At 47.3% G+C, this 19785-nt stretch overlaps 1 protein-coding gene across 1 annotated transcript in view; it reads right to left on the minus strand.

Annotated features, from left to right (window-relative positions):
* Positions 1-19785, minus strand: part of DNAH8 (dynein axonemal heavy chain 8) — a 593210-nt gene that overhangs the window by 166598 nt on the left and 406827 nt on the right. The window contains exon 56 of the mRNA XM_050948396.1: positions 6104-6238. Within this exon, the coding sequence (XP_050804353.1) occupies positions 6104-6238 (135 nt within the window). The remainder of the gene's footprint in view (positions 1-6103; positions 6239-19785) is intronic.

Here is a 19785-nt window from a genome sequence, read left to right on the forward strand (position 1 = left end):
CTGTGACCCGGGCAGGTACGAGGCTGAAATATGGATGTTATGTTGGAGGCACCAGATCCAAAGTTTCCTAGCCTCGGTGCATAGTGAATGAGATCGAACTCCCCCTTGTCTGTTTATGTAAAACAGATATGCAGTGTTGTTGGTCATCACCCTGATCCTTTGTTTCTTGATGAGTGGGAGAAAGTAGAGACAGACATTTCGGAAAGCTCAGAGCTCTAGAAGATTTATATATAGCATGGTTTCTGTAGGGAACCATAGGCCCTGAGTTGTGTTATGTCCCAAGTGTGCCCCCCATCCATTGAGGGAAGCATCTGTCATGATTATAAGCAAGGGAGTATCCTGTGAGAACAGGATCCCAGAGCACATGTTGTGTGGTAGAATCCACCATATTAGTGAGTCCTTGACCTTTGAAGGCATAGTTAGTAGTCTGTTTAGTCTGTGCACGTTTGGTTTGTAGACTGTGTCCAACCAACCTTGCAGGCATCACATATACAGGTGTGCGTTCTTGACGACGAAAGTATATGCGGCCATGTGGCCTAGAAGTTGCAGGCAGTTGGGGGCTGACACCTATGTGCTGATCCTCAACTGGGCAACAAGATTCTTTATGGTGTAGAATCCGTCTGATGGTAGAGATGCAAACCACGTTGTCGAGTCTAGGTGTGCGCCTATGAATTCCAATTGTTGGGTAGGATGTAGTGTAGATTTGTTTATATTTATTTGCAGGTCAAGACTCTGGAAGCAGTCAATAGTTATCTACGTGGATCAGATGGCTTCTTTGTGGGTGTGCAACTTCAGTAGGCAAACATCCAGGTACAGAAAGATTATTATTCCTTTTTTCTGAAATGTGCCATTACCACCACAAGAATCTTTGAGAAGACATGAGTGCTTTGAGAGGCCAAAGAGTAAAACCTTGTACTCGTAATTGTCTGAGCCCAGGGCAAATCTGAGAAAGCATCCAGGGGCAGGGTATATAGTGATGTGAAAATAAGTGTCTTGCATGTTGAGGGCTGAAAACCAATCTTCCTGCTCCAGCACTGGAATTATTGCGGTTAGGGTAACCATCTTGAATTTTTGCTTCTTGATGAACTTGTTTAGTCGTCTGAGGCTGAGACTGGGTCACCAGCTCCACTTTTCTTTTGTAACAAAAATAGTGGGAGTAAAACCCCTTCCCTCTGTGCTGAGCTGGCACCGTCTCCACAGCACCTAATTGTAGAAGATGTTGAACCTCTTGTCAGAGCAAGTGGTCATGGGAGGGGTCCTTGAAGAGGGATGAGGGTGGGTAGGGGTACAGACAGGAAGGGGATGGTATAGCCTAAGCGGATGACCTCTAAAGCCCATCTGTCTGTTGTGATAGCAACCCAGTTGGCACAGAATGGGAGCAGAAAGTGCCTAAAGGGGTGGATGGTTGATATGAGAGCTGGAGTGGGTCGGAGGTCTTCTATACCCTCAACCAAGGCTTCAAATCTGCTTATTAGGAGGAGGTTGAGATGCTGCTGGTGTTTGGGGGGTGGCACCATTGAGAACTATTTCTCTGGCATTGGTGCTGCTGATGGTAGTACAGCCTTTGATGTTTTTGTGTGTATGCTGGATATTGTGGGATATTGGTAAGCCTGATATCCGTACTGTCTCCTTCTTGTGGCAGGTGTGTGGATGCCCAGAGACCTCAGTGTAGCATGCAAGTCTTCCATGGTGTGCAGCAGTTCATTAGTTTTGGCTACAAACAGCTTCTCACCATTGAAAGTGATATTTTTGTATGGTGTTCTGTATCTCCTGTGGGAATGAGGTGGAGCTCAACCATGAGGCTCGACGCATGACCATGGCTGTAGCGGTGGACCTTGTGGCCATATCAGCAGAATCAAGTGTGGCCTGGAGAGCCGTGCAAGATATCATCTGCCCCTCAGAGACCACAGCTTTGAATTGATGTTGTTTTTCTTCAGGAATGTCCTTAAGAAATTCCATGAATTTTCCATAGTTCTTGTGATCATACTTGGCTAATAGAGTTGCATAATCTGCCGCTCTAACTTGTATCGTGGAGGACGAGTAAACTTTGTAGCCAAGTAAGTCCATCCTCTTACTGTCCTTATCTGATGCAGTGGACCAAAAATGTTGCTGTTTGTTTCGTTGATTGGCCACTTCAACTACCAGCGAGTTGGGTGCTGGGTGTGTAAAAAGGAATTTAGATCCCTTAAAAGGGACGTAGTATTTACAGTCAGCTCTCTAGCACATTGGGGTTATCATGGCTGGGGTCTGCCATATGGTCTTGGTGGTTTCCAGGATAGCCCAATTGATTGGCAATGCAATTTGGAAGAAGCAGAGGTTTGCAAAATGTTGGTTAGCTCGTGTTGAGTCTCCAAAACCTTCCTGAGAGTGATTTTTAGCTCGTTAGTGACTCTTTTAAATGCATCTTGGAAATGTGTAAAATCATCTCTCCATTGTTGGTGGTGGCGGCATAATAGCCTCATCTGGTGATGAAGATGAATTGTTATTGGGCAGAGAGGTGTCGAGTGCGACATCATCTCTTTACAGAAATGTAAGTTCCTCCTGTACAGCCGTAGCAGTGTGTGAAGGTGGAGGAGGAGATCGCATGTCCTCCCTGCATGGGTTGGGACGACTATTGTAATGTCTTCTGCAAGAACCCCAGGGACTCAAATAGGGCATTGTCCCAGGGAGGGCAGAGGTGGCCCCATCCAAGGGTGGCCATACCAAGGTGGTAAGTCTCTGGAATATGAGGACTGTGATCTAAGTGGTCCAGCACTAATAGACGTCCTGACTGGGGAAGAGTGGTGTGGGGAAAAAAACCCTTCCACGTCATTATCTTCATCACTGGAGAAGTGTGAAGGGATTGGTGATAGCTGTCAGTACAGTGCTGACAGCCCCAGTGAAACGTTGGTGCCCAGTAGACAAGATTCTGGGCTAGATGAAACAACCAGATCTCTCTGGTGTATAAATTAGGTTAGTGTGGAGATTGATAGGGCCAATTGTTGAGGCATTAAATGCGCCGGAGGCACCGCGTGCTGGGTCAGTTCCGATGGGTGAGGCACAAAATGCATGAGCAGAACGGTGTGCTGGGTTGGTGACAGAGTAACTTGAGTTGGCACCGTGGGAGCAGTTGCAGTCATTTGTGGCACAGGCATGGGAGCAGTTGTTGGCACCGCGTCCTTTGCTGTGACTGACGGTGCTGTGGTGGAGGTAGGCAACTTAGCGCCATCAGCCTCAGCAACTGAGCGGTGTGTACCGGCAACCACAGAAGCACAGATCATGCTGGAGGTGCCAGGAACATTGTATGTGCTGAGCCACAGACCAGCCGGCACTGATGAGACCAACCTGTTCGGCAATAATTTCGAGGCTATCTGCTCCGTATGAGGCAACATGGCTGGCTGTTTTTTTGTCAGTTTCTTGTCTTTGGAAGATTTTGGTGGTGGACTCTGCCATGAGGACTGCTGGCCCGGGTCTGAGGCAGGCCTGAGGGATTTCTCCATGAGGATGAGCTTCAGCCTCAGGTCTTTATCTTTGCATGTTCTGGCCTTCAGTTTGTTACAGTGAGCACACTTTTGGGGAACCTGGGATTCCCCCAAACACCAGATACACTGAAAATGGCCGCCTGAAATGGGAACGGACTCTCTGCACATTGTGCATCTCTTGAAACCTGATGAACCAGGCATTTTATGGAGTCACTAACTCTGAGGTTAAAAAACAAAATCTCTTTTTTAACAGGGAAGGTAAGTATAAGAACTAAATCTTCTCTAACTCAGATAACTAAGTTAATTACTACAAATTTGTCTAAGGTAACTCCCAAAGAAGTGAAGAATGAGCAGGACTGCTGAGCTCTGCCTCAGGCCGGGGACGGTAGAGAGGGAACTGAGGATTCCGGGCTGCGCATGAATTATTGAGGCACCGGCAGTGTGCAAGGCAGGCACCACGCATGCGCGGCCCATACGGGCACTGCTGTAAAATTCTCTGAGCAAAAAAGTAGGGCACACCTTGACCTGGAGTGGAGCACCCACAGGGACATCTCTCAAAGAAGAAATACAATTACCCCTATATAAAGCAAAGGCTTTTTAAATTAGGGAAATATTTGGGAACCTATGTAGCATCTTCTTCCCAAAGGATGTCTATGCAGAGGAATGGAAACTTACTTTGCAGAGATTGATATAGGCATTTTCTGAAGATAATGATGCCACTCTACACATTTTCCCTGAGGCTCACACATTTTCTATTTCTAGTGCACTATAGATCTAGAAGGTGCCTGGATTCCCTTTGGAACATTTTCCAGATGTCTAGTAAGCCAAATGACACAGGATTTTAGCATCTTGCTTGCAGCAACTTTGAGGCCCAAAGGCCCTGCCATTTTGGACTGAATGAGAAACAGGTTATGATCAGCATGTGTACTCCATATGATTGAGATATATCTTTACAGCTCTACAAACATTCAGTTATGCCCCAGTCTTTCCAAAAGATGCTTGGGAATTGGATAAAATGACAAGAGAACTATTTTCCAAGAAGCATAGCAAGAAGAATTTACTTTGGGCCAGAAGGATTTTTAGATGCATACGGATAAACTTTTCCTCATTAGAAGTGCAACATGAGTTTTTATTTAGATAGAAGTATTAATTCTGAAACCTGCCTTTTAGAGTGGATGGTAACTAGAAAAAGAGGCCATAGCCTTGTCTAATCTAGCCATTATGATTAATCTTGACACCTGTGAATATTCGATTGAGGAATCCAATATGCCTGGACACAGAATGTTTCTAATCTTGGTATATGTACCACTTAGGCCCCCAGAAAGGAGGAAGAGCAGTAAGAAGACCCTTCACTCCTTTGAGATTCTGAATCCCTGGCTGAGTGAGGGTCCATTATACTGCTGCCTGAAATCTGAGCCATTTTTTCTGGTAAAGCAAGGGTCCATGAGCTGAGAACCTGAGGCAGGACTTCCCAGAAATAACAGCTTTCTCTACATACTCAGACAGACTTCAGGGACACAGAGCCCGATACAGAGTACTGTGAGAGTACCCGGTATGCATTCCTTCAGAATGGGAAAATAAAGAAGAAGAAGTCTAAACCCTGACTTTTATACCATTTTCTCATTAAAGTTATGAGTTAGGTCTTTAAAAGAGGGTGCTTAATTTTGACTTTTTGGGACCCAGAGCCCATGGAGTTTGCAAGACTGACCCCTTGAGCAAACTGTTTGGCATCCCCTTTCATTCAAGAATCCTTCAAAGGGAAATCCTTGCTCCTATTTGAGGCTTTCCACCATGGTGTCACTGCTTTGAGCAAGGAGACAGAAGCGCTAGCTAACTAATTCAACTCTGGCAGTTGCCCTGCAAATGCAGGTGTCAGTGGCTTGCCTAGCACTCGCCCTCTTGAGCACCTGAAATGCTCCCTACAGTACCTGTTGAACTTGATTTTATGCTTGCATAGTTTATCTGCAGCTATGGTTGGGAACAAAGGGAGTCTGCTAGAGCAGTGTTGCACCAGAGGACCCAGACGATTAGAGTCTCAATGCTCTAATGACTCCTCAACTGAGGAAAAGGAGAGAAGAGCTAGAGGCTGGAGTTAGATCATTATTGTAAAAAAAAGAAATGAAAGATAAAGTTAGAAAACAAAGTAGTTGGGAGAAACTAAACCATCAAGCTTTTCTATAGGATTTTCTAGTGGTCTGAGGTGAAGTGTGGGTTTTAGTCCTGGAGCCCCTAGTGAAAACAGCAAATGGTTTCAGAGTTCCACAGCAAAGAAGCACAGCCCATTCATGAAGAATGAGGAAACCTGTGCAGCAGAATTAACAATTTACTGTAAAAGCGATTTGGTGTGGAATTGTCTAATATGACTAACTGATTTAAGAGAACAAGACCCATTGACTTTCATAGATCCATAGATTCCAAGGACAGAAGGGACCATTGTGATCATGTAGTGTGACCTCCTACATAACACAAGCCAATGAATTTCACCAGAATAATTCCTACAGCATAAGTCAATGGGACTTGTTTTCCTAAATTGTTTAGGAGCTTCTGAAAACTCCAGCCTTTATCATCAGAACTTTAAAGTACATTTTAAATATTTATGCAGGAAAAAATACACGAGTACTGTGTAAGATCTATGATTTTACCTGAAACATAAATGGTTCTGTGGCAGAGGAAAAGTTTAAACTTTTTGACAAATGTTCTTCAGGATCATATTTTTTCAAATAACCTTTAATCATTACAGTCTTTGCAGTTCCCTGTTCTCCTGTGAGCAAAACTGCCTGTTATAAAAATTTTAGAAAGATAGATATTATAAAATTGCTAATTAAATTACTTACTGTATAGAAAATTATTTTAAAGCAAATAATATATGAAAATAATAAACTACTGTATTGATTTTGACACCTCTAGCCCCTGGGGGTGCCCCCTCAGCTCCCCACCCTCCATCTCCTCTGTCCCCCAAAAGTTCCTCAGGTGCCCCACCCTCGCCATCACCTCTGGCCCCCCTGGCTTCCCCTGCACCCCCATCATCTCCAGGCCCCACTGCCCCTTCCCAGTGCTTAATTTATATTAAGAGTTGCTGGAGCTCAGCCCCAGCACAAATTAAGCGCTTCCTGGGCAGCGGGTGCTGTCGGGGAACCCGGCTCTGAAGGCAACGCCACCACCAGCAGCAATGCATTAGTAACGGTAGCATGGTATATGATGTATTGCCACTCTTATTTCTACACTGCTGCTGCAGCTTGTGATGCCTGGTGCTCAGTCTGCAACCTAAGGTGCACTCTGTGATGTCACATGGGGGCTGGATCTTTCCGGAACCCATGGCCATCCTGCAGCCCTCTGGGTACTCTTGGCTCACCAGAGCACCATTTCAGATTTCTGTGAGGGGTGCAACTTTAACCTGAAAACTAGACTTTTTTGCAGATAATAATTTAGAAATTAGCTGACAGGAGCACTGCATCTAAGTTCTATATAGAGAAAGAAAAAATATATCCAAACACCAATTAAAGTAATATATTAAGTTTATATGTACGTTTAGAACAATCAGGAGATAATACAGCAATATATTCCCAATCCTAAGCCTTGAGGTATCAATTCTGGAGCTTTAACACAGATATCAGAAACACAAGTTTGATACTTTGTACACTATCTTTAGGAGAAATAAATAAAAATAAATAAAATCTGCTTAAAATCTGTTTACTTTCTCTAACAGACACAATCTGTGTTACTGCCACTTTATTTTAGTCAACTGTTTTTCACTCCACTAAAAATGTATTTACTTAATTTTAACATATGCATTTAAGGTTTTATTTTCTCTTTTACTAAGAACAGGAATTTATTTGTCTAATTATGTTGGCATTTATGTTTATTGATCACAATCATGTGTGTGACTCACTAACATTTGACGCCATCATTACTATTAGTATCAGACTTGGAACCACATTTATTTTTGTACGAATTTTAAGTTATTTTACAGATATAATTAAAAATACTATTTTAAAATAAGCGGCCTTCATCTACATAGTGTCTAAAATTGTGTGTTTAGCTATATTTTTTTAAACTGGCATTGCTAAGGTGAGTACAAGCAAAATTTACATTCTAAAAAGATACTATTATTTGATTGTACCACTTGAAATAATGAATGACAAAGCACAATATGGCAATAAAAGTAATAATAATTACTACAGCAAGGACAGGTTAGGCATTTTAGAACTCACTACTCAAAGAATTAAATTTATGCACAAGAGAGAAATAAAAAAGACGGTTACTCACCTTTGTAACTGTTGTTCTTCGAGATGTGTTGCTCATATCCATTCCAATTAGGTGTGCGCGCGCCGCGTGCACGTTCGTCGGAAGATTTTTACCCTAGCAACACCCGGCAGGTCGGCAGGGCACCCCCTGGCGTGGCGCTGCTATAAGACCGGATATATACCCCTGCCGACCCGTCCGCTCCTCAGTTCCTTCTTGCCGGCTACTCTGACAGTGGGGAAGGAGGGCGGGTTTTGGAATGGATATGAGCAACACATCTCAAAGAACAACAGTTACAAAGGTGAGTAACCATCTTTTCTTCTTCGAGTGCTTGCTCATATCCATTCCAATTAGGTGAATCCCAAGCCTTACCTAGGCGGTGGGGTCACAGTGAGAAACTGCAGAATGCAAGACTGCTAAGCCGAAGGCTGCATCGTCTCTGGATTGTTGGACCAGGGCATAATGGGAGGTAAAGGTGTGTACCGAAGACCATGTAGCTGCTCGGCATATCTCCTGAATAGGCACTCGAGCTAAGAGGGTGGCCGATGAGGCCTGAGCCCTGGTCGAATGTGCAGTAATACGACCCGGAGACGCGTGAGCTAGATCGTAGCACGCCCGGATGCATGCTGTTATCCAGGACGAAATCCTCTGGGTAGAGACGGCCTGGCCTTTCATCCGGTCCGCCACTGCAACAAAAAGTTGGGGCGTTTTGCGGAAGGGCCTCGTACGGTCAATATAGAAGGCGAGGCCCTACGGACGTCAAGCGAATGTAACTTCTGCTCCGTACGTGATGCATGTGGTTTGAGGAAGAAGACCAGGAGCAATATATCCTGGTTGAGATGAAAGGCCGAGACTACTTTAGGGAGGAATGCCGGATGTGGGCGTAGCTGTACCTTGTGCTTGTGGAACACCGTGTATGGTGGGTCCACCATCAGGGCCCGAAGTTCAGAGACTCTCCTAGCCGATGTAATGGCTACCAGGAAGGCAGTCTTCCATGACAAATATAATAGCGAGCAGATTGCCAGTGGCTCGAATGGAGGGGACATACGTTTCGTTAGAACTAAATTGAAGTCCCAGGAAGGGGCGGGGCATCGCACAAGAGGAAATAGACGCTCCAGGCCTTTGAGGAACCTCGAAACCATAGGGTGGGAGAAGACGGAGTAAATGCCTTCGCCAGGGTGGAAAGTAAAGATAGCTGCTAAGTGTATTCGCAAGGATGAGATCGCGAGGCCCTGTTGTTTGAGATGCCAGAGGTAATCCAAAATAGTGGGGATGGAAACCTCCGTAGGTGCAACATCCCGCGTGTGACACCAGCAAGAGAACCATTTCCACTTGGCTAAGTAAGTAGACCAAGTAGAAAGTTTCCTGCTACCCAGGAGTATCTCTTGTACTGGGGCAGAGCAGCGTAATTCCGATCGGGTTAACCATGCAGGAGCCACGCCGTCAAGTGGAGGGATTGCAGGTCTGGGTGGAGAAGCCTGCTGTGGTCCTGCGTTATCAGGTCCTGATGGAGGGGCAGGGGGATCGGGTCGGCTATCGAATGGTCCAGTAACATGGTGTACCAGTGTTGCCAGAGCCAAGCAGGGGCTATCAAAATCAGTCGAGCCCTGTACCTGCGAAGCTTTACGAGAACCCTGTGCACCATCGGGAAGGGTGGAAAGGTGTAAAGCAGGTGGTTCGCCCAAGAGATTAGGAAGGTGTCCGATATTGAGCCCGGGGCAAGACCCTGGAAGGAGCAAAATCTCTGACACTTCTGGTTGTTGTGGGAAGTGAACAGGTCTATGTGGGGAAAGCCCCACTTCTGGAAGATGGAGTGAACAATGTCTGGGCGAAGCGACCACTCGTGGGCGAGAAAGGATCTGCTGAGATGGTCTGCCAGAGTATTCCGGACTCCTGGGAGGAAGGACGCTACAAGGTCTATAGAGTGGGCTATACAAAATTCCCACAGTTGGATCGCCTCCTGACAAAGGGGGGAGGATTGAGTCCCACCCTGCTTGTTGATGTAGTGCATTGCTGTTGTGTTGTCCGTAAGCACTAGAACACAACGGCCCTGTAGATGATGTTGGAACGTCTGGCAGGCGAGGCGGACTGCTCTCAGCTCCCGGACATTTATGTGCAAGGACAGCTCTTGAGCTGACCAGAGGCCTTGCGTGCGGCGATGGCCTAGGTGTGCCCCCCAGCCAAGAGACGAGGCGTCCGTTGTTAGGGACACTGAGGGTTGTCTCGGTTGGAGCGGCATCCCTGCGCACACCAGGGAAGGCATTAGCCACTAGTTGAGGGAGCCTAAGATGGCTTGAGGAACATTAATGACCATGTCTATGGAGTCCCTGCCTGGGCGGTAAATTGAGGCAAGCCAGGCTTGGAGGGGACTGTCATAAACAGATAGCTAAGGGTTAATGTTCTTTTACCTGTAAAGGGTTAACAAAGAGAACCAAACACCTGACCAGAGGACCAATCAGAAAACAAGATTTTTCAAATGTCAAGGGAGGGAAGTTTTTGGGTGGGTGTTCTTTGTCTTGGTTCGGTGGTCCTCTCGGCTCTGAGAGTGATCTCTCTATCTCCAGGCTTTCTAATCTTCTGTTTCCAAGTTGTAAGTACAAGGATAGTAAGACAATAGGTTTATATTGTTTTTTGTATTTACATGTGTGTAGTTGCTGGAATGTTTTAAATTGTATTCTTTTTGGATAAGGCTGTTTATTCATTTTCTCTTTTAAGCAATTGACCCTGTATATTGTCACCTTGATACAGAGACCATTTTTATGTCTTTTTCTTTCTTTTTATATAAAGCTTTCTTTTTAAGACCTGTTTGAGTTTTTTCACTGGTTAAGACTAAGGAACGAAGGGAGGGAGAAAATCTCTTTGTGTTTAATTTACTAAGCCTGACTTTGCATACCCTCTGGGTGAGGGGAGAGAGAGATTTGATCTCTTGGTACTTGTGGTTCAAGGACTTGAAGCAGGAAATATCCTAGAGTACCCAGGGTGGGGAAATCTAGGAGGAGGTAAAGAGGGGGAAGGGAAGTGGGTTATTTCCCTTTGTGGTAAGACTCAGGGCATCTGAGTCTTGGGGTCCCCCAGGGAAGGTTTTGGGGAGACCAGAGTGAGCCAGACACTGGAATTTTCTGTCTGATGGCAGCGATATCAGATCCAAGCTGGTAATTAAGTTTGGAGGTTTCATGCTAGCTTCTCATGTTCTGAACTCTAAGGTTCAGATCTGAGTAGGAAAGTTATGACATGAGTGGCAGCGGTGTGGAAAGATAAGAATCCAGAAGCCAGTAGGAATATTATTTTCTTTTTCTCTGCTAGGGCTTTTAAGCAGAAGAAAGGGTTTGGTTTTAAAAGGAGCCAGAGAGAATTTTTTTTTCTGTTCTCTCGTTGCAGTTTGGCTTGCATATTAAGCAAGGAACTATTAAGCTTGACAAAGGGTCTTTTGTTAAACTATAGCACTCCGATTGAGAGTCAAGTACCCAGCACAACACACATGCAAATAAAGTGGTTTACTTTACATTTAAAAGATTAGCTAGAGGAAGAAAAAAAAAGGCACTGTTGCTAGGCAGACCCCAGGAGACAACAGAGAGCCAGCAGTTCAAACAATAAATACCAGAGGGCACCCCAACACAAGAAAACAGGAACCTTGACTTCCAAGGCAAAAATAGAGGCAGAGGAACAAATCAAAAGAAGCAGACCACAGGCGACAAATGGAAAAAAGAGAAAAAGAGGTAGAGCTGAAAGAAAGGGAAGAAAACATCAAACTGGCAGCCCATAAAAGAGAACAAGAAGCCAAAGATGCAGCCCACCAATGAGAACTGGAAAAACAACAAAAACAGAGTGAAGAGAGGGAAAAAGAGAGAAATCATGAAATGGACTTGGCACAGGCCTGGCAGGATGCTCCAGGATCCTAACAACCCTGCGCCAATGATTGTTCCACATCACAAGATATTTCCCACCTACAAGGTAGGTGATGACACTGAGGCCTTCTTAGAAAATTTTGAAAGGGCCTGTCTTGGGTACAGCATCCCTGAAGACCAGTACATGGTAGAGCTGAGGTCACAGTTCAGTGGACCCTTAGCAGAGGTGGCGGCTAAAATGCCGAAGGACAGAATGAACGATTATAAACTGTTTCAAACCAAGGCCAGATTCAGAATGGGGATAACCCCAGATCAGGCCCGTCGGCGTTTCAGAACCCAAAAGTGGAAACTAGATGTGTCATTTCCCAGACACACCTACTACATTGGGAAAAATTATGAGGCCTGGATATCAGGAAACAATGTTAAATCCTTGGACGAACTGCACCTCCTCATACAAATGGAACAGTTCTTGGATGGTGTTCCTGAGGACATAACATGGTACATACAAGATGGAAAACCCAAAAATCTCACCGAGGCGGGGGAGATTGGAGCCAAATGGAGGAAGTGACAGAAAGCAAGAAAACTACTATCAAAGGGAATGAATACCCCAGGGGGCACACCGACAATAAACCCTACAACCGAGGGCAACCCAAGACCCCACCTACAACCCAAGGAAAGCCACAGACACCCTATTCTTCCACCTCACCAGTCTTCAGTAACTCACCTCGACCCAGTGACCAGTCAGCTGGAAGATGCTTTAAGTGTAATGAACTGGGACATATAAAGGCCAACTGCCCAAAGAACCCAAACCGGGTGCAAGTCATTACACCACCATCACCCAAAAGATCCCCAGGCCCAGATGCCTCTCAAACACCCTTGGAGCGAAGGGAAAATTTGAGAGTGGACGGAAAGAAGATTACTGCGTGGAGAGACACGGGGGCACAAGTGTCAGCTATCCACCAATCCTTCGTCAACCCCAAATTCATCAACCCAGAGGCCCAAGTGACAATTTACCCCTTCATGTCACAAGCCGTAGACTTGCCTACAGCTGAACTGCCTGTCCAGTACAAAGGCTGGTCAGGAAGGTGGACTTTTGCAGTCTATGACAATTATTCCATCCCCATACTACTGGGGGAAGATTTGGCCAACCAGGTGAAGTGGGCCAAGAGAGTGGGAATGGTTACACATAGCCAAACCAGGCAAGCTTCCAGACCCATTCCTGTTCCTGAGCCATCCACAGGAAACCCGTCTGTGCTACCAGAGACCCAGACAGAGGTAGTGGACCCGGATTCCCTGCCAACAACGGAAACAGCCACAGCACCTCCAGTCCCAGGCCTGGAACTGGAACAGCTCCCAAAACCAGCACCAGCACCAGCAATCGCAACCACATCTTCAACCTCACCGCCAGAAGGCGCCAGCGAGCCAGAACTGGCAGAAGCAACAGACAACCAGACCGAAGAGGCTCAGCCAGAGCCTGAAATACCCCCAGGTGCACCACCGGAGAGCGGTTCACCAGCAACGGAATCAACCCCATCACCTACATCGCTTCCAGAGGGACCAAGCCCAAGTCCACAGTCTGAGGAAGAACTGGTGTCCCCAGCCTCAAGGGAACAGTTCCAGACTGAGCAGGAAGCAGATGACAGCCTTCAAAAAGCTTGGGCGGCGGCATGGAGCACCCCACCGCCTCTCAGCTCTGCTCACCGATCCCAGTTTGTGATAGACCAAGGACTTTTATACAAGGAAATTCTTTCTGGTGGACACCGGGAAGAATGGCAGCCGCAAAAACAGTTGGTGGTTCCAACAAAGTACAGGGGAAAGCTCTTAAGCTTAGCCCATGATCATCTCAGTGGCCATGCTGGGGTGAACAGAACCAAAGACACACTGGGGAAGTCCTTCCACTGGGAGGGGATGGGCAAGGACGTTGCCAAGTATGTCCGGTCTTGTGAGGTATGCCAAAGGGTGGGAAAGCCCCAAGACCAGGTCAAGGCCTCTCTCCAGCCACTCCCCATAATTGAGGTCCCATTTCAGCTAGTAGCTGTGGATATTCTGGGTCCTTTCCCAAAAAAGACACCCAGCGGAAAGCAGTACGTACTGACTTTCGTGGACTTTGCTACTCGATGGCCGGAAGCAGTAGCTCTAGGCAACACCAGGGCTAAAGCTGTGTGCCAGGCCCTAACTGATATTTTTGCCAGGGTAGGTTGGCTCTCCGATATCCTTACAGATTCAGGATCTAATTTCCTGGCAGGGGCCATGAAAGAACTGTGGGAAACTCATGGGGTGAATCACTTGGTTGCCACCCCATACCACCATCAAACCAATGGCCTGGTCAAAAGGTTTAATGGAACTTTGGGGGCCGTGATATGTAAATTCGTCAACGAACACTCCAATAATTGGGACCTAATGTTGCAGCAGTTGCTTTTTGCCTGTACCACATCCCAGTTTACGGTTTTCACTAACTACTCTAGTGCCCACTCAAAGAATAGAATTCATTGGGGCCATTCTAGACTCCAAGCTCTCAACAGCCTGCCTTCCATTACCCCGGTTTCGGACGCTAGTCTCGGCCATAGAAAGCCTTCAAACTTTCCCAACGACCTCAGCCCGCATCTGCCTCAGCCTTCTTGGTCACATGGCTGCATGATCTTTTGTAACCAAGCACACCAAACTACGCCTGCGTCCCTGTCATAACTTTCCTACTCAGATCTGAACCTTAGAGTTCAAAACATGAGAAGCTAGCATGAAACCTCCAAACTTAATTACCAGTTTGGATCTGATATCACTGCCACCAGTCAGAAAATTCCAGTGTCTGGCTCACTCTGGTCTCCTCAAAACCTTCCCTGGGGGACCCCAAGACTCAGATGCCCTGAGTCTCACCACAAAGGGAAATAACCCACTTCTCTTCCCCTTCTTTACCTCCTCCCAGATTTCCCCGCCCTGGGTACTCTAGGATATTCCCTGCTTCAAGTCCTTGAAACACAAGTACCGAGAGATCAAATCTCTGCTGAGTAGGGCCTCCAGCGGAGTAGACTTTACGCCCCAATATATCCATCCTTCTAGCCTCCCGTGATTTTGGGGCAGGAGCTTGCTGGCTATGGCGCTCTCTCTCATTCACAGATTGAACGACCAGAGAGCATGGAGGGGGATGGGTATATAAATATTCGTACCCTTTAGAGGGTACCATGTACTTCCTTTCCACGCTTCTGGCCGTAGGAGGAATAGACACCGGAGATTGCTAAATGGTGTCTGTTTTGGCTTGGATAGACCAGATGAATGGCAAAGCCACGCGAGTTGGCGCATCTGCCGACAATATGTCTATGACCGGGTCTTCCACCTCCGGGACCTCCTCCACCTGGAGGTTAATATTTAAGGCGACTCGCCTTAGAAGGTCCTGGTGGGCCTGGAGGTCAATCGGGGGCGGGCCCAATGAGGTGGTACCAGCCACTGCTTCGTCTGGTGATGAGGAGGACGACAGACCCGTCACAACTGGATCATGCAGTGACTCCTGTTCTTGAGGAACATTAGGGTCCGGGAACACCTGAGGGTCCAGCGCCAGAGCCGAGTCGCCTGTACCCGCTGGAGGAGGGCGGCTAACAGTGGCCTCTGGTGCTCGGTGTTCCGACGGGGCGGAACGAGATGGTACTGTAGGCTCTCCTTGGGCCTGATGATATGCCCAAGGCATCCAGAAGGACCACTGAGGCGCTTGTTCCGTGCCCTGAGCCTCCTGAAGGAGATGGCTCTGTGGGTCTGAGTCCCCATACACGGAGCTGTCAGTGTATGAAGACTCAGATGGGTGCCGTAATGGCCATGGCAGAGCAGAGTGCACATGAGAAGTGGCCCCGTGCGCAGGGTACCGTACGTCGTGCCCTGCCGGAGAGCGGTACCAGGAGTCGTACTGGTGCCGAGAGGTTGACCGGGACCTGCGACCAGCACGGTGTCGGGAGGCCGACTGGGATCGTGAAGCTCGGTGGTGAGAGCGGCTGCAGCGAGAATGGTGCCGGAGCTGGACCACCGTCTGGAGTACCAGTCGGGAGAATGGGATCTCGAGCGGTGCCGCGAGTATGACTGGTACCGAGAAGGGGACCGGTACTGGGACTGCGAGTGGCGCCTGGACCGGGACCAGCGGCGAGATCAGGAACGCTGGCGAGACCTTGACCTCGAGTGATGCCTGCCTGCGGCGTCGATGGAAGGTGGCCTGTCCAGGGCTTCCCCACTGACGCAACAACTGCACCGGCGGTGCCGGGGGTTGAGGAAGGGTGAGCTCCATTAGAGCAATGAGTTCCCTCGCTGTTGAAAAGGTCTCTGGTGTGGTGGGAACGAGAAGCTCTACCGAGGCATGTGCCGGGGAGCTGTCACGCACCGGACTCGACGGCTCTTGCATGGCCGGAATCAACGGTGCCGAGATCGCTGGTGCCGCGGCAGTTGTTGGTGCCAGGCGACTTGGTCTTGGCTGATGCTCTGACTGCGGCGCGGGTATTGGAGCCGCAGGAGCCGTGGCCTTCTTGGCACGCGGGGAGAGGGAGCGGTGACGGCTGGTGCCGGGGCATCTTGGCGGTGCTGGCGCTCTCCGGTGCCAACAAGGCACTTCTTCCCAGCGCAGACTGTGTGGCACTCAGTGCCGAGGCTGGAGGAGTGAGGGCCGCCTCCATTAGGAGCTGCTTAAGGTAAAAGTCTCACTCCTTTTTTGTCCGCGGCTTAAATGATTTACAAATCCGGCACTTATCTGTGAGATCGGATTCCTCCAGGCACTTTAGGCAGGAGTCATGCGGATCTCCCCATTGGCATCGGCCGGCGGCAGGCCAAGCATGGTTTGAAGCCCAGTGAACCAGGCATGGGCCTGGGCACCAGGAGAGGGGAAGGGTCTAATCCCCAACCCTCTAAGTATTTACACTAACTACGTTAATAAAGGTTAATAAAGTATAAATTACAACTATAACTATACAACTATATATACAATAAGTACTAAAACGGTGAATAGCTAGGGAAGTGGAAATCAGCTAAGCCGTGCTCCACTGTTCCAACGACTGACACAGGCGGTAAAAAGGAACTGAGGAGCGGACGGGTCGGCAGGGGTATATATCTGATGCCATAGCAGCGCAACGCCAGGGGGTGCCCTGCCAACCCGCCGGGTGTTGCTAGGGTAAAAATCTTCCGACGAACATGCACGCGGCGCGCGCACACCTAATTGGAATGGATATGAGCAAGCACTCAAAGAAGAATTATGAAATTTATTTTTATGTCTATAAATTTATGGGCCTGATGAGACCTATTGTACATAGTTCACTAGCTGACACTAAGATTATTGTTTCTTATCAGTGTCTGGAGAGGGCAGATGGACCGAGCTGCGGGGGTTGGGGAGTGGCAGCTGGACCAGCCAGATAACTCCTCCGAAGGCCATGGAGCTCCCCTGGCCAAGCTGCTCGTGACCTGGAGCATGCCTCCTATTTGCTGTGCAATCACTGGGTGTTCCCAGTCAAAAAACTAAAATATCAATACTGTAATCCTTACTGAACTTTGAATGAATAAAATTACAGAGTTTATAAATCCCTTCTGCATTTCGATAGGAAGAACCAAGAAGTAACAACAAAACAACAACAACAACATCTGTGTGTGTGTGAGAGAGAGGGTGTGTGTGTATGTGCGTGTGTGTGTGACAGAGTGAGATAGTGTTGGGAGAGTGTGTGTGTGAGAGAGAGAGCGTATGTTGGGGAACTGTATGTGTGAGAGTGTGTTGGGGCAGTGTGTGTGTGTGTATGTGTGAGAGAGAGAGTGTGTGTGTGAAACAGAGTGTGTGTGTTGAGGGAGTGTGTAAGCGTGTGTGTGCATGCGCTGAGGACTGTGTGTGTGCAAGAGACAGTGTGTGTGTGTGCGATGGGGGAGTGTGTGTGTGTGCGTGTGTATGTGTGAGACAGAGTGTGTACGTATGTGTTAGAGGGAGTGTGTGTGTGAGAGAGTGTGTGTGTATGTTGGGGGCATGTGTGTGTGTGTATGTGTTGGGGGAGTGTGGGTTTTGGGGAGGGGAGTGTGAGTGTACCTGAGTGTGTCAGTGCAGTCTCTTTAAGCAGAACATTCAGGAGCCTCAACAGCAGCGCCAGCAGCACCCACTCCCAACCCAGAGGCAAAAGCACAGACACGCTCCTCCTGACCCACATCCCAGCTCAGCAGAGACCAGGTACACGGGTGGGAGCAGGGGGACACCCCAACATCAGTGCCTCCACCCCTGGCTTTGCACAGCAAATAGGAGGCATGCTCCAGGTCACGAGCAGCTTGGCCAGGGGAGCTCCATGGCCTTCAGAGGAGTTATCTGGTTGGTCCAGCTGCCACTCCCCAACCCCCGCAGCTCGGTCCATCTGCCCTCTCCAGACACTGATAAGAAACAATAATCTTAGTGTCAGCTAGTGAACTATGTACAATAGGTCTCATCAGGCCCATAAATTTATAGACATAAAAATAAATGTTGTCCCTTAGCTCTGGCTACTGAAATCATAGCAGGGAGGTAAAATTGTGGGAGATGCTGCTAGAAGAAAGCAAATTATTGTACAATACATTTTCCATTCTGAAGCCCAGCATTTCTCACAAGTCTGCTGTGTGTGGGATACAGCAAATAGTGAAATGTAAGTAGAGAGGATCAAAAAAACAGACTGAGATAAAGCATTCTCCACCTGTAAGTAAATGCGTGAAGATAAGTTATGTTTTGATCACACCATACAGCTCTTCCCTTCAGAAGAATGCCTCTGCAGAGAATATGAAATCCACTTTATACTGTTTAATAAAGGTATTGATAGAGGCCATCTTGCTGCCATGAAAATTTCCTTAGTTTAAGCACATGCTCTTTCTGTTCATGATGTGGCTAGAACTTTAGTACAATAGGCTCTGATTCCTGTGCAACGGGCCAGAGATAGCATGGATCCCTGAAGACCTTGGCACTTCTGGTGAAAAGGAAAAAACAAGAAGCATGATCTTCTTCTTAATCTGGTGCACTTGAGGTAGATCTTGAGTGCTCTACATACATTCAGATTATGCTATGGCTTTACAGTAGCATACTGTGGATTTGGACAGAATAGTGGAAAGATAACTTCTTGTCATTCCTGGAAAGAGGAAGTCACTTTTGGTAACAAAGATTCTGGAGTCCTTAAACCTTGCATATATAGAGCTGCTAACTCCGTGACCCATCTAGCGGAGGTGCCAAGAGGCAGGTTTTGACAGATAAATAGAGTGGCATAACTCTTAACAGTTCAAAGTAATAGGTGATTAGGGTTTTTTCCACCAGCAGTAGATCCCATTTAAGAATGACTGACTAGATCCTTGGTCAGACTAATCTGGCTGCTCTGAGAAATCTTGAGATTTGAAAATTTTCAGCTAAGAAACCAGAGGACTCTGCATATAAGACATTGCTTGTGGCTGACACCTGACATGTTCTGGTGCTGGGCTGAAGTCCCTTGTCCATACTGTACTGAAGAAAATCGGGAATAGTTAGAATTCCAGGGATTGTTGAGGTTTCTGGTTTTGTTTGGTTTTGACAACATAAGATAAACCTTGACCAACCAGAGTAGTAGGACTTAAGTGCTAAGGTCTGTCTGAAGGCCAGTAGAGTCCCAGTCACTTTGGAGGATAACCACAGTATAATTTCAGAGGTTGGCGGGTTGTCTGTGTGCAAGGACTGGCCTACCTCCCAAGGTCTGTGAAAGCAAGTGATCCAATCCATGCAACAAACCCCAATGAACTAACCTCGTTATCTCCAGACTGATTCTTCCCTGCATATTTATACCTGCCTCTGGAAATTTCCATTACATGCGTCTGATGAAGTGGGTATTCACCACAAAAGCTTATGCTCCAATACATCTGTTAGTCTATAAGGTGCCACAAGACTCTTTGTTGCTTTTCACAGTATAAGTATTGCTTCTCTTTCAATAGCCAGGCTGCCAGTTGGAAATGGCCTGGATTTGGATGGAGAATGGGACCTTGGTGAAGGATGTCCAGTTTCACTGATAGATGCACTGGAGATTTCTGTGCCAAGTCTACTAGCTTTGAAAAACATGGTCTGCTCAGCTAGTGTAGAGCCAGAACTATCACCTTTGCCTGCTTTTGCCTTATCTTCTCAACCACTTTCCTTAGAAGTGGAAGAGGTAGAAATGTAGAGAAAGTCCTTTAGCCACCTATGTACGTCTGTCCCTAGTGACTTGATAACTGTTTTTCTGATGAAGTATTGTGCCAGCTTTCTGCTCTTCCAACTTGTAAACCAA

This window comes from Gopherus flavomarginatus, chromosome 4 (assembly GCF_025201925.1).
Source record: "Gopherus flavomarginatus isolate rGopFla2 chromosome 4, rGopFla2.mat.asm, whole genome shotgun sequence".
NCBI classification, from domain to species: Eukaryota; Metazoa; Chordata; order Testudines; family Testudinidae; genus Gopherus; species Gopherus flavomarginatus.